The sequence below is a fragment of the Miniopterus schreibersii genome (assembly GCF_964146895.1).
Source record: "Miniopterus schreibersii genome assembly, chromosome: 2".
NCBI classification, from domain to species: domain Eukaryota; kingdom Metazoa; phylum Chordata; class Mammalia; order Chiroptera; family Miniopteridae; genus Miniopterus; species Miniopterus schreibersii.
The window spans coordinates 128,951,316-128,973,053 of record NC_138102.1 but is presented as its reverse complement, the minus strand read 5'-3'; the positions used below and the strand labels follow the sequence as shown (position 1 = coordinate 128,973,053).

The window sequence follows — 21,738 nt, the reverse complement described above, 5'->3', positions numbered from 1 at the left end:
TCTAAGGCTATACACACATTAACTAATTAAATCCTCATAACAATCTTATGATCTAGTACTATTGATACACTCCCAAACAAGAAACTGAGGCACACACTGGCAGCCAAGGTTGCATAGCTAGTAAGTGGTGGAGCTGGGGTGTGACCCCAGGCAATCCAGCTCTCAAGTCTGAGCTTTTGACCATTTTGCTCTATTGCTATTTTTATATTTAATCCTTCATAACCACCCTAAGAGAAGATCTTGTTTGTGTATAGAAATGAGGTTTAGAACAGTTAAACAGCTGCAAAACTGCTGAACTGAGATTCAAACCTGGAGAGCCTGATTTTCAAGACTGAGCTCTTAACCCCCAGGCAATGTTGTTTCCTGAGCCGAGCCATGTTTTAAAACTACACATTGTGGCTGGTTCACAATTCAGCCAAAAACTGGTATTTGTGTTCAATTCGTGATTCATTGTTCTTTGCTATACATTTGGCATGTGGTTCAATTTAGTTCCAAGACCTGAAATAAGTTACTTAATCTTTCTGCAATACTTTTTTAGATAAAAAAGAATATTATGAAATTATAATAGCATGTTTGCAATGTTTTGAGCTCAAAAAAGAAAACTGCTCCCCAAATATTTTTAAATATCTCAAATCTGAACAAGCTGTTAAAATCTAAATACTTCCTTTTGTTTTATATAAGCTACAGTGTATCCTACAACTATAGTCAATATTTTTCTAACTTTTGGACATGGCAAAAAATATTTAAGCATCTACCATAACTTAATTCTCTAGATTCACATCTGAGTCATTGGAATACTTAATGAATTTATTAAAATATTTGTCTGCATTTCAATTGGACCATCCTATGAAAATAAATTGCCTTAAATAAAACAAGACACAGTGAACTAGACAATAACAACAAAATCATCCAGTCTCAACGAAGACAACCATTATCAACATTTGGTGTGATCTTTGTTCAGAATTTTTTTTAAGACTTAATTTTTTTAGAGCAGTTTTAGGTTCACAGCAAAATTGAGAGGAAGAAGATACAGAGATGTCCCATATGGCCCCTGTCCCCAAACATGCAAAGCCTCCCCCACGGACTGTTTGGGGAATTGTAACTGAATATAGCTAGAACATAGAATTTTAGGTATTGACAATGGCAAGATGATGCCAGTGTCAAACAGGCTAATCAGATCCTGAAGACTGAGTCTTTTACTTTTATAATGCAACCAAAGCGAGTTTGGCTGAGAAGGGAAGGACAACAGATAGAAAGGAACACCAGCTGAAAGGATGCTTCCTTTTGGGGGGCAGGGGTGCGGGGTAGGAGTCAGGCAGATTTTGGAACCAAGACAAACTGACCTCATGTGCCATCTGATGTGACTGAGAAATCCTCAACAATACCTATGTAGTATCCCTGTACTCTGTCTTTCCAAGTTTTTTTAAATCCTCACCAGAGGATATTTTTTCCACTGCTTTTTCAGAGAGAGTGGAAGGAAGGTAAAGAGAGAGAAACATCGATGTGAAAGAGACACATTGATTGGTTGCCTCCCTGATCCGGGCCAGGGACTGAGCCTGCAACTGAGGTACGTGCTGTTGGCCAGAATCAAACCTGGGGCCCTTCAATCTGCAGGACGATTCTCTAACCGCTGAGCCAAACCAGCTAGGGCTCCAAGTATTCTTTAAAATGAGAAAATATTCCAAATTGAGGAATATTCTGCAAAAATTGGTCTGAACTCTTAGACCAATTTTGTTCTAACTGAAGTAGAACAAAAAGACATGACACCAAAAGGTGTAATCCTCTACTGGATCCTGTATTGGAGGAGGGCTATTAAAAAGGGCATTGTTGAGACAGTTGCGGAAATTTGAATATATATCCTGTCAATGTTAAATGTTCTGAGTGTTTATTTTATTGTATTAGGTAGAAGAATGTTTTGTCCTTGATTTAGAATATGCATTCTGAAGCATTTAGGGGTGACGCCACCCTGGCTGGGTAGCTCAGTTGGTTGGAGTGTTGTCCCAGTGGAACCAAAGTTGCAGGTTCCATCTCAGGGCAGGGCACAAACAAGCAACCAATGGATGCATAAACAAGTGGAACAGCAAATCGATGTTTCTCTCTCAAATGAACACATTTAAAAAACTATTTTTAAATAGAGTATATTGATGCCTATTTTTACAGCTTTTCTGGAGTTTTGAAATTTTTCAAAATAAAAAGTTGGGGGGGAAGCAATGATGATTGATTTCCTCAGCTGTTGGGGGTGAGAGCGAGGAAATGGTGCTCCCGTCAGACCGTTCAGGTTTGAATATTTTGAGGATGGCTGCTTACTTACTGGACTTTAGTTCCTGAGAAGCTGTTCTTTCCCAAGCCTTTTCTCCAGCTTCTCAACAATTCCGCGAGCTCCTGATAGGCTTCTAGTAAAATCTCCTTTTCTTAAGTTAGCTATTTCTGTCACTGAAACCAAAAACCCTAAAAATAAAGCTGGAATGTATACAACATGCACCACACAAGGAGTTTATTCCAAGGAGTTTTGAAGAAATCAAATGGATATACAGGGTGTCCCCCCAAAATGTGTACACACTTTAACAGCTGGTAGCTCGATTTTTAAAATGAAATGTATTTTATTTTATTTTTAAATATATCTTTATTGATTTTAGAGAGAGGAAGGGAAAGGGAGAGGGAGAGAGAGAGAGAGAGAGAGAGAGAGAGAAACATCAATGATGAGAGAGTCATTGATCGGCTGCCTCCTGCACGCCCCCTGCTGGGGATCGAGCGGGCAACCCGGGCATGTGCCCTGACCAGAATCGAACCCCGATCGCCTGGGTCCTAGGTCCATGCTCAACAGCTGAGCCACGCCCCACGGGGCATGAAATGTATTTTAATAAACACTGCTTTTATAATTATTCAAAGTGTGTGTATATATATATTTTGGACACCTTATATTTTGAAATATTTTAGGGTAGTATGGTGTTTATGTCTACTAACTGTGTCAAAAATGAACCCTGGGGCACTTTGCAACAAGTGTTCTCTCCCCGCTGTGAGCTGAACATGGTGCTGATCGTTGGCTGGAAACCGCTCTTCCTTTGCACTGTGCGCCGTGAGGCCGTCATGTCCAGTAGTTACGCGGGTGAGACACACCGGGCTGCCCGGCAAGAGCCTGAACGGCCGGCTCACCTGGGAGTGAACGTGCCCGCCCTGACCAGCATCACCGGGCTCGCAGTTCACTTTCCCTAAGACAACAAGCGCACCTTTGTGCAGGAGAAGGAGACGGGAAGAATGAGAGAGCGCCAGGGTGGGACTGGTCCCGTAGCTCACCGAGGGAGAAAGTCCTTCAGCCATTTCGGTGCCGACCCTGCGCAGCGCGCCTGACATCTCGTTTCCATCCCCCAGGGGCTCCGACGCACCGGCGCTCTCTCCCGGCCACGGGGGAGGGATCTGCGGTGCAGCGGCGTGAGCCTGCTTGGAGCCCAAGGCCACGTTTTTCTCCCAGTGCTGTCTCCGCGGGGACCACGGCACGAGGAGAGGCCTTTCCAGGGATGAAGTCACCCGGAACGAGAGCAAGAATGTAAACGCCTGCAACAACACGCCGGCTGCTGCCTGCGGGGCAGAATATACTTCCTTTGCCTATATGGCACTTTGAAACGGGACAATACCAGCATCTTTTATGCTTTTTAAGGCAAGTGATCCTTTTCTCCTTAATAGAGAAACATACCAAGTAAAGAACAAATAGCCATCGCGGAAAACAATTTCAAAAACTGTAGGGGGGGGGGGGGTTACACTACAATTCAAACAAAGTGAGCACAGTGAGAGACAGGGCCCCCCGAGGTGTAGGGCAGAGCCTGCACGTCCGAATTCCAACTCCAGGCTCCTGATCACGTGGAATACCACGAAATGACTTCACGATTTTTCTAAACTATCCGTTACGTCAAATTTCTCAGTAGGGTAACCCCGCGCCCGGGCCACGCCCACATATGCCTGTCACGCAAAGCGGCGGCCACGCAGGGCCGCTCAACCGGCCCAGGCCCCGCCCCCTGCCCCGGTAGCCGCACCGCCCCACCCTGGCACACCGCGCCTGCGCAGGTCGGACCCGCCACTGCAGGCGGAAGTTGCCCCTGCGCTTGCTGGGAAAGTAGTTCCTTCCCCGTCCCCCTCCTCTCCCCCCCCCGCCCCCAGCTTCCCCGCCGCCCCGCCCCCTCGTTTCTACTCTGAGAGAGAAGGGGAACATTCTTCCGGGTCGAAGGGTTTGCTTCCGGAGAGCGGGAAGGCTGAAACGCGGTAGCTGAACTGAAACCAAATTGACCAGGTGCTCGGTGGAGAAGGCTGTAGCCATGGACAGGTCAGTTCTGGTGGTAACTATTGAGCTCGGAGACTTGTCCCTCCTGCTTTCTGGGGAAACCCGAGTCCCAGAGAAAGCCAAGGAGAGCCCGGGTGCTGACCCTAGGACTCTTTCCCGGGCTGGGAGACTCCGCAGCTGATGGAAGAAGGACCGCTCGGGTGGGAGAGGGATACGGAGAAAGATAATCCCCTGCGGTCCCCCCGCGGCTCTGCCTTCTGTCCTGCGCTTTTGCGGAACACTTTCCCCTCCTGGGGTTGGGGGGGGGGCGGCCAGCGAGATGCTGAATTTAACGGAACTAGACATCTCATCTCAGACATTGATTACAAGTTAGAGCATCCGGTAGTTACTGGATCGAGAATGACCCTTATACTAAGCTAGCCGCCTGCGACAAAGATGGTTTACTTAAGGTTCTTGGCCCCGGGGAATTCGTTGTGTGGTGGAGACAACCAAGCAGTACAAGCAGTTTTGTCCCCTGAATCAAGTAAGTGTCCCTGTTACGGGAGATATTGGGAAGACCTCTCAATGGAGGTAACTTTCTAGTCGGTCTTTGAGTATTAATAGTAGCCAAGTTGAGTGCCTTAAGCACTTCAGATATATTTTTAGCTAATTTAATTTTCGTTACAATGCTGTGGGGATAGATGCCTTGATCCTCTTTTCATAGATAACACTGGGACCAAACAGGATAAGGAACTTGGTCAAATTTAGGAAGCTATTAATAGAAGAACCAAGGGATCTGTGCCTCCAGACTCCTGGAGACTGATGAGTAAGTGTTCACCAGGTGGACCAAGAGGGCAAATATCCCCTTCTGTAAAAGAAACATACATAGGTGTATGGATATGAAAGTGCATGCTTTGTGTAGCTAACTGGTCACATGTTTATGTTTGTATAGGGCTGATTTTTGTGGCTGAATATAAGGCTAAATTGGTAAGCTGAGATCAGATTGTAAAAACCATGGGAGGAAATTTGGACTTGATACTGTAGGCCAGAGACAGTTAGTTATCTGGAGGTTTTAAGTTGAGGAAAAGCTCGTTAGATTTTTCTCTTAAAATACACGTCTCTTAATTCACACAATTTATTTTCTAGACCTTGAGCTGAGAATGACAGAGAAGACGTGGAGCATTGTGACTTACAGTAGTGCTAAGACAAGAGACACCCTAGGTGTACTAGAATTCTTTTTTACTTAGCCTCCCACCTCACCAGCTCAAACAACAGATACCCATGCTTTGAAGTATTTTGGAGACTACAGAAAATCCTTTCAAGAGATGGCTCCTGCAATTTTAGGGAACTCCTCAATCCAACAGACGAAAAATTTACCTTCATGAAGTAATTATCTAAAGTAGTGTTATAGATTCCAAGTGTTGAAATAATTGCAAAGGAGAAAATACAGTGAGTGCTAGAAAGTCAAAGAAGTCTTTGTGCAGGTAGAATTTAAGCAGGACTTTGAGGGATAAGTAGGATTTGGAGCTGGAAGGGCATTGTGAATAGAAGAGCAAAGACGTGGCTACTGAGATGATCTGTACCTTGACTGACTCAGGGTCCTTAGCTTCAATCATGATAAAGTTCTTTGCAAATGCTGCATTCTCGTTTCATTCACATGAGCTTGATTATGCTATTTTAGGAGTGGTTTTGGAGAGATGCCATCTCCTGTGATCCGGGAGGCAGAGGTGACACGGACTGCACGGAAACAGAGTGCTCAAAAAAGAGTTTTAAGTATCCTTTGCATTTTAATCATAAAAATTGCACGTTTGGAATCAGGATTATAGAATTTTCTTTTTATGGGAGGTATTAAACACTATGTATAATAATAAAATGTTGCAGAAATTAGTTTTTTTGACTCTTCAGATGTTATTTAGTAAATATGCTGCAATTCAATAAGGTTAATATTTTATGTCTTTCTGAAAATAAGGATATTCCATTTTACTGCTAACATTGTGGTGAGCTTCTGCTGAGATTAGATATCTTTTTTTAAAATATGTTTTTATTCATTTCAGAGAGTGGAAGGGAGAGGGATAGAGAGAGAGAAACATCAGTGATGAGAGGAGAATCATTGATTGGCTGCCTCCTGCATGCCTCCTCTACTGGGGGAATGTGCCCTGACCGGGAATCGAACCATGACCTCCTGGTTCATAAGTCGATGCTCAACCACTGAGCCATGCTGGCTGGGCTAGATATCCCTTTTTTATTTGAAATGTGACTAAGAGCTCTTAGTTCAATGTGTAGTAATCTAAAACTGATATCTGAGAGCTTAAATGGTAGAGACTTATTTACTCTTTGCATAGAAAAAATGATAGACATAAATGCCTTGTCCTTGAAAAACATATTCATATATTTTGTATAGTGTAAACATGGTTAATTCTAACTTTAATGGTGTCTTTTCTACATGGAAAAGTTTTCTTAACTTCCTACAGTTCGGGCATCCCAAGATGACATTTTTGCTAATACCACACCAAGAAACCAGGTTACCCCTCGAACTCCCAGCTCATTTCGACCTCCTTGTAAGATTTTTTGCTTTTAAAGCATTTAATAATAGTAGTAGGTAGTAGCGAACACTTATAATACACATGAATAATATTTGGTTGCAGTATCTATAATTAAGAACAAATAATAACGATTGCAGTTGCTATTTGTTGAACTCTCTACTTTACATAAATACATAATAATTATGACGGAGGTATTATCTCTATTTTGCCACAACTGAAAGTGAGACTTGGAGGAGTTAATTAATGCTGATAAACATAGCCAAGTAATTATGTAAGTAATGGAACCGAAATTCAAATAATAATATGCTTACTCCAAAGCCCATGCCCTCTGTACTATACTGCCTCTTTAGTATGCTATTTTATAAAATTAGAATATGAAGAATCCATTGACTCATTAGTGTCGTTTTTTTACTGCTTAGTTATGTTATAATGAAAGCATCTCTATTTGCGGTAAAATTGTTCTTGATGGGCTCTGTCATACCAAAATAGGTTAAAATCTTCATGGAAATGTTAATATGTAAAGTATTCATTTGGTTATAATCAGAGTAATTGAAAACTGAAAATTATTCTTTATTGTTTGTTTACTTGTTCTGTTTTCATGATCAATGCTCATGCATTCTGGATTCTTTTTACTAACTTTTTGTTTGTAGTTACTCCACCAAACCGAAGCTTTCTCAGGCAGCCAGATGTTTCCTGCATTCTTGGAACAGGAGGGAGGTCTCCCCGGATTGCACAGACTTCAGGGTTCTCGGGAAATCTGTCTATGGTATGCAGAAAAATAGGGCTGAAATTTTCTCTCTTCTATAAAAGTATGATATGATGCTCTTTAGGAATCACTGTGCTACAGTATTTAAAATAGCAGAAGAAATGTCATATAAACTGTGATGTAGAATGACTTGACCTAGGTGTTTAAAATACTACAGAAAAAGAAAGAATTGTATCTCACTGACAAGGATAAGAACAGAAGTTTTGTTGAAATAGTAGAGGACTTAGTAGGCACTTTTAGTTCCAAAAACAAGATAAAACAGTTCTTCTGTATTTGGATCTGTGCTTATTAAAAAGGCACAGCCCGGCCAGGCGTGGCTCAGCAGTTGAGCATCGACCTAGGATCCAAGAGATCGCGGTTCGATTCTCGGTCAGGGCACATGCCTGGGTTGTAGGTTTGATCTGCAGCCTGGGCACTTCGGGGGAGGGGGATAGATGTTTTTCTCTCACATTGATTTATCTCTCTCTCCCGCCCCCCTTCCTGGTGAGGATTTTTAAAAATTTAATTATTAAGCCCGGCTGGGCGTGGCTCCGCGGTTGAGCGTTAACGTAGGATCCAGGAGATCGCAATTCGATTCCTGGTCAGGGCACATGCCCGGGTTGTGGGCTCGATCCCCGGTCGGGGGCATGCAGGAGGTGGCTGATCAATGATTCTCTCATCACTGATGTTTCTCTCTCTCCCTCTCTCCCTCTTTCCCTCTCTTCCTCTCTCCCTCTCCTTTCCTCTCTCTGAAATCAGTAAAGATATATTTTTTTTAAAAATTTAATTATAAAAAAAACAAAATGAGTGAATTGACTGCCACTGGGTTTAAGCAAAAGATGACTTTGATTATTTACTGCCTTCAGAACTGCAGGATTAATAGTAAAATTGTTACTCTCTTAAAGGCAAGGGTAGAATAGTGTGTATTGATTTTTATAAAATGTTTATGCATTACTGTGTAGTCAAATGTATTTTCTTGATTTGTTTTGCCAGTTTTAATATTGGCTAGAAGAGGTGGCCTTGGATATGTAGGTTGCCTGAAGAAAGTAAAAGTGCTACATTAATTTTACCATATGTCTGCCTACCAAGATTTTTTTTTTAAATGTTTTTATTGATTTCAGAGAGAGGAAAGGAGAGGAAAAGAGAGATAGAAACATCAATGATGAGAGAGAGTCATTGATCAGCTGCCTCCTGCATGCCCCTGACCAGGAATTGAACTGTGACCTCCTGGTTCATAAGTCAGTGCTCAACCACTTAGCCACACCAGCTTCATGCCTACCAAGATTTGATTGCAGAGCAAAGTATTTTTCTAAATGCAAAATGTCATTTCTGTGTAAGATTTTCACTTTGATCTGTATACTTAATGATGATAAGTACCCAGAAGGGAGTGAACTATTAATCAGTCTCTAATAGCTGAAGCTGTTTCCTCAGCCCATAGTTACTATCTCATGAATATATAGGGTTCCAACACCCGTCTTTAGCATTTTTCCTTGGGAGACTGATTTAAAGGTACATTTTTATTGTTCATGCCTGGATTTTAAATAAAGGTGACTTTTTTAAAAACTTTATTATATACCTGGTTGGTGTGAGCATTGTCGTGTACATACTGAAAGATTGAGGATTCAGTTCCTATTTGGGGCACATACCTAGTTTTGAGTTCAATCCTCAGCCCTTGTTGGGGCACATGCAGGAGGCAACTGATAGATGTTTCTCACATCAATGTTCCTCTCTCTCCTTTCCCCTCTCTCTAAAAATCAATGAAAATGTCCTCAAGTGAGGATTAAAAAATAATAATAATAAAATCTTTATTATGGATATTTTTAATATGTTCAAAAATAGAATAGCATAAGCCCCATGTGCTCATTCCTCACTTTAATAGTTACCAACATATGGCTGATCTTGTTTTATCTATGCCCACAGCATTTCCCCTATATTGCTTTACAGCTTTCAGATTTCATGACCATTTCATCCATAAATACTTCAGTACATACTTTTGAGGCATAGGGACTCTTTCTGTAACATAAGCACAATACAGGCATACCTCGTTATATTGTGCTTTGCAGATATTGCATATTTTTATAAATTGTAGACAAGACCCTCCACCAGCAAAAAAATTACGAGTCACTGATGGTTAGCATTTTTATTGCAGTAAAGTATTTTTTATTAAGGTATGTGCATTGTTTTTTTAGACATCATGCTATTGCACCCTTAATAGACTACAATATACTGTAAACATAACTTTTATATATACTGAAAAACTCCAAAATTTATGTGACTCACTTTATTGCTATATTTGCTTTATAGCAGTAGTCTGGAACTAAACCCACAGTATCTCTGAGATATGCCTATGCTGTTAGCACATTTAAACTGCCCCAAACACACAGAGACTAATTCCTTCATCATTTCACATATCCACTTTATATTTTTTATTATATATTTCATTAAGTGTTCACATTTCCTCAGTTGTTTCAAATTTTAAGTTGGTTGATTCAAATCAGGAACCAAATAAGCTGAACACATTGCATTTGCTTGATATGTCTTTTTTTTTTTTTTTACTATGTCTTTATTGATTTCAGAGAGAGGGAGAGAGAGATATAGAAACATCAACGATGAGAGAGTCATCATTGATCGGCTGCCTCCGGCACGTCCCTGACTGGGGCCCAAGCCTGCAACCCGGGCATGTGCCCTGACTGGGAATTGAACCACGATCTCCTGGATCCTAGGTCAGTGCTCAACCACGCCCATTGGGCTCTTTTTAAATATCTTAAGTTTCTCCCTCATCTTTTAAAAAAATTATCATTTATTTGTTGAAAAAACTGGATCATTTGTCCAGTACAGTTTCCCCAAAGTGAAAAATTGATGTAAATTTAGAGTAGTAGGACTTTCTTATTTGCTTATTAATATCAGCTTTAATATTACAAAATGTGACCTTTATTGACTTTTTTTTTAAGTGTGGAGTAGTACAAAGAAGAAAATTTAAAAAGCCATACTTGCCCTAGCCAGTTTGGCTCAATGTATAGAGCGTTAGCCTACTGACCGAAGAGTCTCGGGTTTGATTTCTGGTCAAGGGCACATGCCTCAGTTGTAGACTCGATCCCTACTGGCCCCTTGAGGGCATGCAGGAGACAACCAGTTGATGTGTCTCTCCACATCGATGTTTCTCTCTCTGTCTCTCCCCCTCCCTTCCATTCTCGCTAAAAAAAAATCAATGGAAAAAAATATCCTTGGGTGAGGATTAACAAAAAAACAAAAACAAACACTCAGAGAAACAGAAAGCCACACTTTCCTTAACAAAACAGCCCCTGTGGCTATCTTTTAAAAATGGAAAACACTAAGCTTTAAAAATTTTAACTGTATTAATGTCTTTATTCACTCAATGGCAATAGCTCCATTCCATTTCCGTATTTTCCTTTTTTATAAGGTAACTAATCTGGACGACAGTAATTGGACCTCTGCATTTTCAGCACAGCGTTCAGGGCTCTTTACAAGTACTGAGCCACATGGCGCAACAGAGGACGTAACTCTCAGTGCTGTTATGTTACGTGAGGATGATCCTGGAGAAGCTGGTAAATGGCTTTGAGCTTTGTTTGTAACTATGGGTAGCTTGTGACTTTACTAAGGTCAAGGAAACTATCTTCTCCGGTTCCTGAATGTCCTCATTTAATGTTTTGTTGTTAAGCTAATTAGCTATGGTAATGACTAAGCCATTTGATGTAGTAGCTGTGGAAGTTTGAGATTTTCACCTGAGTTCTCAGTTGGAGCAGCATCTTATCATTTCATCCTTCAGTATAAATAAATAGCAGCCTGTTAGGTTATTAGTAAACAAGTCTGTAATGTTTTTGTTCTTTTTATATTTGTGCTGTTGAAAGAACTTCTCTTTTGCTTCAGGTTTAGCTTTTATCTAAAACTGTTGACATGTCTTGCTGTGGCATGGATGCTGATGCTGTTTTTTCAAATAGTATTGAGACCTTTCCAGTTTTAGGTTGGTTATTTTCATTCCCTTTTGAGGAAAAAACTGCTTTTAGTGTCTCTGTACCTATACATTATCACATAAGTTCTTATTAATTTTATCATCATCATAAGCTAGCATATGAGTGCTATATATATTTGGAGATTAACCCCTTATCAGGTATATGGTTCATAAATATTTTCTCCCATTCTGTAGGTTGCCTTTTTATTTTGTTGATTGTTTCTTTTGCTGTGCAGAACTTTTTAGTTTGGTATAGTCTCACTTGTTGATTTTTGCTTTTGTTGCTTGTGCTTTTGATGTCATATCCAAAAAATCATTGCCAAGACTAATGTCAAGAAGCTTTTTCCCTATATTTTTTTCTAGAAGTGGTACATTTTTAGGTCTTATGTTTAAGTTTTTAATCCATTTTAATCATTAGTGTGAAATAGGAGTCCAGTTTCATTTTTTCTGCATGTGGACATCCAGTTTTCCCAACACCATTTACTGAAAAGACTCCTTTCCTCGTTGAGTATTGTTGGCTCCCCTGTCAAATATTTGTTGGTTATATATGTGGGAATTTATTTCTGGAGGCTCTGTTCTCCATTGGTATGTGTGTCTATTTTTATGCTCAGACCATACTGTTTTGATTACTATAGCCTTGTAGAATAGTTTGAAGTCAGGAAATGTAATGCTTCCAGCTTTTTCTTTCTCAGGGTTGTTTTGGCTATTCTGAGTTTTAGTTTTTCAAGATCTAAAGAGTTCTGTGGATTGATGGTGACAATGGTAGCAAAATAGTGTGAATGTCTTTAGTGCCACTGAACTGTACATTTGAAAATGGTTATGATGGTAAATTTTATGTGTATTTACACAATTATTTTTTAAAACATAGCAGTAAAAAAATAACACTCATAGCTGTATTTGTAAGTTTTCAAACAATTACCTAGAAATATGTCATTTAATGTTTTTTTATTCCTTTTCTTTTTAATGTGTTCTAGCATCCATGAGTATGTTTTCTGATTTCCTGCAATCTTTTTTGAAGCACTCTTCAACTACAGTTTTTGATCTTGTAGAAGAGTATGAAAACATTTGTAGTGTTCAGGTAAGTTAATTCATTCCATTGTTGGTCAAACTTCAGTACTCTTAGTTTTTGAACAGCATCAACCTGTGAATTTCTGTTGGTATTTAAGGGAGATGTCTTAGGTATAACAGCAGGGGTGGCATGGTTGGGACATCAGCCAGAGTAGCTCTGCTTTTTACATACTGAGGGTCCATATAAGATTTATTTGGGAAACAAAAGGATTCTGCTGCTTTAAAAAAGGAATATCTAAACTATACAAAGAACCTTTAAAACTCAACAATGAGAAAATTAACAATCCAATTAAAAAATGGATAAAACATGTTAATAGACACCTCACCAGAGAACATATACAGATGGCAAAGAAGCATATGAAAAGATACTCAACACCAGATGTCATTAGGAAATTGCAAATTAAAGCAATGAGACACCACTATACTATTGGAATGGCAAAAATCAAAACCCTAACATACCACCATTTGTTGCTGGTAGGAATGCAAAATGGTACAGCCAGTTTGGAAGACAGTTTCTGTTTCTTACAAACCTAATCATACTGTTAGCATATGATCCAACATTCATACTCTTTGGTATTTACTCAAATAAGTTAAAAATTTATGTTTACAACAAAACCTGCATGGAGGTGTTTGTAGCAGCTTTATTCATAATTGGCTTACCTTGGAATCAACTAAGAGGCCATGCCCTTCAGTAGGTGAATGGATAAATCACCTACGTGGTACGTCCAGACAACGGAATATTATTCAGCGCTAAAAAGAAATAAGCTATCATGCCATGGGAGAGACAAGGGTGAACACTAAATGCATATTACTAAATGAAAGAAGTCAATCTGAAAAGGCTACATACTGTATGAATCCAAACGTTCTGGAAAAGGCAAAACTTGGAGAGAGTGAAAAGATCAGTGATTGCCAGGGATTAGGGAGTAGGGAAGGGTGAAAAGTGGAACACAGCAATTTTTAGGGGAGTGAATCATTTTGTATATTATGATGTTGGACACATGTCATTATACATTTGTCAGAACTCATAGAATATATAAAACCACAGTGAACCCTTACGTAAATTATGGACTTGGGGTGATAATGATATGTCAGTGTAGCTTCGTTGATTATAACAAATGCACCACATTGGTGCTAGATATTGATAGTAGGAGATGAAGTTATGTGTATGTAGGGGCAGAGAGTAATGGGAATTCTGTACTTTCTGCTCAATTCTGCTGTGAACCTAAAATTGCTCTAAAAAGTTGTCTATTAGAAGGAAAGGGGCCTTAAGAAACTTGCGTTCAAGAATAATTGAACTAATGCCAACATTTCTTGAGCAATTAATATTATTTCAATAATGTGAATTGTTCCATTATAAAAAGCAGTGGCTTCATTAAATAACAAAAGCAGTAATAATCACTTTAGTGAATCACTGGAGTTAGGATTCCAATAGAGAATTTAATAAATAGTGTTCATAGATAGGAAAAATTAACATTAAAATGTCCATACTATCCAAAGCAATATATAGATTCAGTGCAGTTCCTATCAAGATACCAATGGCACATTTCACAGAACTAGAACAAATATTCCAAAAATTTATATGGAACCGCAAAAGACCTGAATAGCCTCAGCAGTCCTGAGAAAGAAGAACAGAGTTGGAGGAATCACACTACGTGATATCAAACTACAAGGCCATAGTAATCAAAACAGCATGGTACTGACATAAAAACAGATATATATATCAATAGAACAAAATAGCCCTGAAATAAACCCATGCTATTATAGTCAATATTTGACAAAGGAGGCAAAAACATTTGATGAGGTAAAGATAGTCTATTTAGTAAACAGTGTTGGGAAAATTGGACCAAAAAAATGAAACTAGCCCACGTTTTTACACCATACACAAGAATAAACACAAAATGGATAAAGACTTAGATGTTAGATTAGAAATCATAAAAATCCTAGAAGAAAACAAAGGCAGTAAAATCTCGGACATTTCTCATAGCAGTATTTTTTCTAATCTCCTTGGGCAAGGGAAACAAAAGAAAAAATACGTGGGACTACATCAAACTAAAAAGTTTTTGTACAGCAAAGGAAACCAACAAAATGAAAAGACAACCCACTGAATGGGAGGACATAGTCATTTGCCAATGATATATCTGATAAGGGGTTAATATCCAAAATTTATGAAGAACTTATACAACTCAACACCAAAAAAAAAAACAATCCAATTTAAAAATGGGCAACGGACTTGACTGGACACTTCTCCAAAGAAGACATACAGATGGCCAATAGACATGAAAAGATGCTCAGTGTCCCTAATCATCAGAGAAATATGCAAATTAAAACCACAATGAGATATCACTTCACACCTGACAGAGTGGCTATCAACCAGTAAATCAACAAAAAGTGTTGGTGAGGGTGTGGAGAAAAGGAAACCCTCCTGCACTGTAGGTGGGAATGCAGATTGATGCAGCCACTGTGGAAAGCAGTATGGAGTTACCTCAAAAAATTAAAATGAAACTGCCTTATGACCCAGTAATTCCACTTCTAGGAAGATAGCTGAAGAAACTTGAAACACTAATTTGAAAGAATATATGCACCCCTGTGTTCATGGCGGTGGTGTTATTTATAATAGCCAAGATTTGGAAACAGCCCAAGTATCCGTTAGATGAGCAGATAAAAAAGGTGCGGTACATTTACACAAGAAGGAAATCTTTTGTGACAGCACCGATGGACCTGGAGAGCATGTCCATGCTAAATGAAATAAGCCAGTTAGAGAAAGCTAGGTACCATATGATTTCACTCATGTGGAATCTAATGAACAAAATGAACTACCAAGCAAAATAAAGACAGACTCATAAGTAGGCTAGATTTAGCTTACCTCCTTGGTATATATACAGGGAGAAAAAAAAATGTACTCAAAGCTGTTATTGTTGAGTCCTGGTTAAACTTTTTTTTGAAGTATGTTTTTAATGATTTCAAAGAGGAAGGGAGAGGGGGAGAGATAGAAACATCAGTGATGAGAGTCATTAATTGACTGCCTCGAGCATGTCCCCTACTGGGGATCAAGCTCTAAACCGGGCATGTTCCCTGACCGGGAATGAATCCATGACCTCCAGGTTCATGGGTCAATGCTCACCAATGATCCACACTGGCCAGGCTAAACTTTTACATATATACTCACATAAACATACCTTACTTTAAATTAAGGCCATTTCTAGTGGAAATGTTATATTACGTTCAGTTAAAAAAGACCGTAGATAGGCAGCACAAATTTATAACATAAATGTGTTCATATATATATGTAATTAGTTTAGCATAGTATACTTGAAGAATACAAAGTTGTTACTCAGAATTATAGAAAACTTCCTTATATCTGTGTTTATAATTCAGGTAAATATACTGAGTAAAATAGTGAATCGAGCAACACCTGGACTTCAAAAGTTTTCAAAAACAGCCAGTATGCTCTGGCTTCTTCAACAGGAGATGGTCACGTGGAGGCTGCTGGCTTCTTTGTACAGGTAAAGTTGTGTAGAAGTCACAAATAAACACGAGGTAACAAACCAGTAGGCAAAGTAATTGAAAAGTTAGAGTAGGCTGTGTGTGGAAATAGGTTCTGCTATTTTTCATGCTTATCATTTCTAATGCCTTAGTTGTTAGCAGTGAGTTAAGGAGGCGGTGAATGTCAGGTCATAAAGCTGGCAGCCACCAAAAATTGGATATGTAAAAAGATTTAAGGAAAGTGCTAAAAATACTGAAATACTTGGGAGAGGATAGGTTAAAAAAAACACCTGAAAGATGGGATTTATGTAATGTGGAAGTTTGAAAGAAGGTAACCAAATTTTCATTCTCTTAGATACTCAGTGTTTTCAACTCATTCTGTTGCTTTCTCATCCTTATGAGAAATTTTTGGAAGAATATCATATAATTTTATTTTTGCCATGTGAAACATATTAAAAGGGCAGGTGTATGCATTAGAAGGTAACTGTTAAAGACTGTAGTGTGTGTTTTTAAGAAATACCAGTTTTATTCGGATGTCAGTATCAGATTCGGAAGATATTTACTCCTTGTATCTTGTTTTTAAAGCATGATGGTAAATTAATTGAAACTCATATTTTAGATTGTAGGTTTGTGAATGCATATAGCTTAAAAGGTAATTTTATATATTTATGTGAAGTAAGGCTTTTTTACTTTATGCTGTTTTCCTCCAGAGACAGAATTCAGTCTGCCTTAGAAGATGAAAATATGTTTGCAGTCACTGTAAGTTTTATATTAATTTTTCCCTTTACAAATGCTTAAAAATTAAAATGTTCTTAGTAGTGGAATTTGATTTTTGACATTCCATCTTGAGTTTCTTCATTTAAGAAATTTACAAGTAAATAAAAGATACAGTAAAAGATAAAATAATCAAATATTTTCTTAGCTAATATTTTATTTAGGACTTTCCCAAACATATTTTCTTTTTGTGTGTGATTTACCGTCATCCAGTTTTGGTATCTAGGACTGTGCTTGCTCTCCAGAACAAGTTTATGAATCTTCCATCAGTTTTTGTGTTCTGTTTGAAAAATATAATCTGTTCTTTGAAGGCTTGGTAAAAATATGACTTTAAAACCATAAAGATCAGATGCTCTTTGGGGTTTAATTACTTTTTATTTTCTGATTGCAAAAGTAATGCATGTTTGAAGCAAAATTTAATAATACATTTAGGAATATATCATGACTTAGAGTTTATTCTATTTGAGGGTAATTCAACATTAGGAAAAGTGTTAATGTAAGCTGTAACAGTAATAAATTAAAGCAGATATCTATAGAAGCAACTATAGTGAAAACAGGAGAAGATAAGTATATATTTTTACAATAAATTATTTCAGCTACACATGTCTGTTAATCTGCCTTTTCACTTAAAATATTTTTTATTGTCTTTTCAATCATTTATTTGTTTATGTACTTTTTGGCTTTCAAGCACTCTTATTTTTTTAAATTTTTCTTAAGTTATTTAAATTTTTCATTTTATTTTGATTTTTTAATTAAAATTATTGGGTGACATTGATAAATAAGATTCTGTAGGTTTTAAGTGTACATTTCTGTGATACGTGATCTGTGTATTACATTGTGTGCTCGTCAACCAAAGTCAGATCATCTTCCATCACCATATATTTGACTCCTGTTACCTTTTTTTTTAAATGATTTTTTAAATTGATTTTAGAGAGAGAGAGGAAGGGCGAGGGATAGAGAGATAGAACATCAATGAGAAAGAAAGAGACATCCATCAGTCTCCTACTGGGGATTGAGTTCGAAACCCGGGCATGTGCCCTGACGGAATCAAACTTGTGACCTCTTAGTTCATATATCAGTGCTCAACCACTGAGCCACACTGGCCGGGCAAACCTCTCCCCCCTTTACCTTTTACTGCCTTCCACCCCCCTTCCCTCTGTGTCTGTGAGGTTTTGTTTGTTTGTTTTTCTTGTTTGTTCATTTATTGCTTTCTCAGTCTTTTAATTTATTCTGCAAATATTCATTTTATTCCAACCAAGTGATATATGCATGTCTAGGAAGATTATTTCTCTTACATGTGGCTATATAATGAACTTATTAGTTTTAATAGTTCTCCATTGATTGTCTTGGTTTTCTGGTAAGCTACCCTGTTATCTAAAAATAGTGACAACTTTGACTCTTTTTCAATACTTACTTAATTTTTTTTTTTTTTTTTTCCTGGTTTTACAGTTAAGTGTAACATTTGCTCTAGGCTTTAGCTAGTCTATCATATTAGCAAAATGTTCTTCTATTTGTAATTTATGAAGATATCTTTATCAAATGACATTTTGGCATCTATCCAGATATTCCTATGGCTTTTCTTCTTGCATCTGTGAATAAGAAGAATTAATTAATAGATTCCATCACCACATACTCTCCTTCTAGTTTACTGTTTAATAATACTTGCTAATATTTTTGTCAGGTTGTCCTTAAAGTTGGTCTTAAGAGCCTTGGATTGTTAAGTTTTATCACCTGTCAACTTCTGCCGTGTAGAATAAATAGATTTTTAAGTTTTTAAACGTTAATTTTCTAATATGTCATATGACTACATCCATCCCTTTATTATGATTTTTTGTTTGTTTCATTTGGTTTTGTGTTTTATTTTTCCCTAAAACAATATCTCTGGGGAAAATAGATATTTTAAATCCCAAGTGTAGCCAAAGAATTAAGATATCAAGTAAAAGCAGCTACATATTGATATAGCAGTTTGAAACTTAATTATAAAAATATTTTCTTAGATGAATGCATTAATTTGCTGTGTGGTAAAATGTTTATGGGTGATTAAATATGCTTATTTCAGATTCACTTTTACCATTCTGTTGAAATAATATTCTTAGAACTTTTTTTTCCTTTCCTTTAATACTTGTTTAATAGGCTCTTAATGCTAGTGAAAAAGCAGTTGTGGAGGCGTTATTTCAGAGAGATTCACTTGTCCGACAAAGTCAGGTATGACTAGAATTTTTAAATATTTTTTTATGAAACGTGGAAAGAAAAGGTAAATGACATAACCAAACTGCAGGTGTTGTAATTTAATTTAAAACCTTTTTTCTTAATTTTTTCTTTTTGATCTTTTTATTTGTAATTAAAAGGAATTAAGAACCTTGGCTTTGGTTTTCAAATAATAACCCAAGTACTTCCAGGAATAGCCTGTAAAATACTGTATTATTCCTGGGGAGAATTTCCATTTTTTGCCATAATATTTATATATCTTTAAAAAGTAAAAATAGTGGTTGGAAGAATTGTTACTTGGTATTTTTGTATCAGAAGCTTTTTTTTGAAATTAAGGGTAGGAGTACTACAAATGAAATACTAACAGATTTTATAGTTAATACTCTTCTTTTTTTTAACTTTCCTAGCTGGTGGTAGATTGGTTAGAGAGCATTGCCAAAGATGAGATTGGAGATTTTTCTGATAATATTGAGTTTTATGCAAAATCAGTATATTGGTAAGTCACTAAACTTTTATTTCAAAGACTTAAAGTTGGTTTTGTTTATTTATCTTTAAGCAAACACTCACTTCTTACTACTTATTCAGTCTGTGAGCAAAACAGATAAAAACCCTGCCTTTATAGAATTTATAGTTGTTTAAGAGAGGAAGAATAAATACAGATCCTGTTAGGTATTACGAGCTTTGAAAAAAAGAATCAGAGTGCTGGATAGAGGATGGTAACGGGTACTGTTTAAGTAGAAGGAGGTGATCAGGATGGCCTTTCTAAGGAAGTAGCATGCAGTTAAGAGTAAGAAGCTTTTAGGAGGTAAAGGAGGCAAGCCATGGAGAAATATGGAGGACAAGTGTTCAGGTTAAGAATAGAAACTGCAAAGACCCTGAGAAGATAAAATATTTCTTCATAAAGAGGCCAGTGTGAACACGTCAAAGAAAAGAATGATAGGAAACGAGATTGAAGAGAGCCAGCTCACATAGGAATTCTATAGGCAGGCAAAGATAAGGGTTTGGGACTTTATTCTAAATGTGATGGGAAACCTTGAGAATAAAGGCATATGACATGGTTTGATTCATGTTTCCAATCATCTATATTTTCTTAATGTCTTAATAATCATAATTTGATCAAGAAGACATTTGTGCCATGTTTCCAGCTACTTGTGATTTGATTTGATTTTCCCCATACCCTTCAGTACTTTTAAGTTATTATAGGCCCTTGAAACCAGAAAGCACCCCTAGGTTAAAGGGACAATTTATTTCAAGACTTGAAGAAAAATTGAGATTGCCTTAGAATTCAGTAGTATAGCATGTGTAAAAAGTCTGCAAGTCAGTTGTATATTTTCTCTGCTTAACTAGGAAATTAGTGTTACTGAATGTTTATTAAAAATTAAATTTTCAGTAGTTGTGATTTTTCTGAGCAAAAGAATTTTCATTTTCAGGGAAAAAAAAGTTTTAGTAAAAATGCCCTGTTAAGATTTTTGCAAGTTTTATATGACTATAGAATAGAGAGCCCCAAAACAGACCCACACTAATATGTTCATTTGATTTTCAACAAAGCTTTCAAAGCTATTGAATTAGGAAAGGAATGTCTGTCTGTTCAACAAACTACAGAAAAACTGGATACCTATGTGAAAAAAAGATTGATCTTAACACCTCTCTTACATCATATCCAACAATTAATTCAGGATGGATCATCATCCTAAATGTAAAAACTAAAACCATAAAGCTTTTAGAGGAAAATATAGGAAGACATCTTTATGACTAGGGAAAAGGCAAGTGTTTCTTTCTTAGGTCACAGAAAGTAATAATCTGGAGACAAAAATTGATTTGACTTTATCAAAATTAAAAACTTCTCATTAAAAGACATCATTGAGAAAATTAATTGGTAGTGAGCTGCAGACTAGAAGAAACATATAACCCCTAGTTCATAAAGAACTATGACTCAGTAATAAAAAGATAATAAAAAAGGCAAAGATTTGACTAGATACCTTACAGAAGCATAGACAAATGGCCAATATGGAGATGAAAATGTGTTCAACATAATTAGTCATCTGTGCTGAAATGTAAAGTGCCCTTTTATACTTAGCATTTTTGCTTATTTATTCTGTTTATACTCTGTTTTTACTTTGATTCGATTTTTTTTTTTTTTAATAGACCTATCAGAATTGCTCCTTTAAAAAGAAATTGTACTTTTTCTTTCAGGGAAAATACTCTACATACCTTGAAACAGCGGCAGCTGTCTTCTTATATAGGAAGTGTCCGTACTCTTGTCACTGAATTGGTAAGTGATCTTTGAAACAAAAGTTCTCTTCAAAAACAAAGAAAAAATTAAGAAAAATAAGGAAGTTGTCTTCAAAGTTATGTGATTTTTTTTTTTTAAAGGCTGAAAACTTCCTTGGATCCTTGTTTTTGTTTCCTGAAGATTTGCACATACTGTTTAACTCTAAAACTGCTAAGTTGCATTTGAATTTGATGGAATGTATTTGAACATATCTGTGACCTATGAATTACAAATTTTAAAAGAAAGTATAGAAAGTGTCCTGATTTTCCAGTATTAAAAACAAATAATTTTGTTTTTACAGCAAGGTTTGGCTCTTCAACTATTTGATGGTGACCTATGAAAGCTCTTTTATATAGAAAGCAGGGAAAAGATAAAGCTTTGTGAATTAGCTTGAGGTTAGAAAGGTCATTCTAGGACATGAGT

The 21,738-nt window shown here is 37.2% G+C and overlaps 1 protein-coding gene across 1 annotated transcript in view; it reads left to right on the top strand.

Annotated features, from left to right (window-relative positions):
- The first annotated feature begins 4,186 nt into the window (after window positions 1-4,186).
- Window positions 4,187-21,738, top strand: part of NUP107 (nucleoporin 107) — a 35,756-nt gene continuing 18,204 nt past the window's right edge. The window contains exons 1-11 of the mRNA XM_081129554.1: window positions 4,187-4,315; window positions 5,934-6,025; window positions 6,724-6,810; window positions 7,446-7,561; window positions 10,962-11,106; window positions 12,485-12,588; window positions 15,954-16,081; window positions 16,772-16,820; window positions 18,969-19,040; window positions 19,451-19,539; window positions 21,237-21,315. Of these exons, the coding sequence (XP_080985680.1) occupies window positions 4,308-4,315; window positions 5,934-6,025; window positions 6,724-6,810; window positions 7,446-7,561; window positions 10,962-11,106; window positions 12,485-12,588; window positions 15,954-16,081; window positions 16,772-16,820; window positions 18,969-19,040; window positions 19,451-19,539; window positions 21,237-21,315 (969 nt within the window). The 5' untranslated portion in view covers window positions 4,187-4,307. The remainder of the gene's footprint in view (window positions 4,316-5,933; window positions 6,026-6,723; window positions 6,811-7,445; window positions 7,562-10,961; window positions 11,107-12,484; window positions 12,589-15,953; window positions 16,082-16,771; window positions 16,821-18,968; window positions 19,041-19,450; window positions 19,540-21,236; window positions 21,316-21,738) is intronic.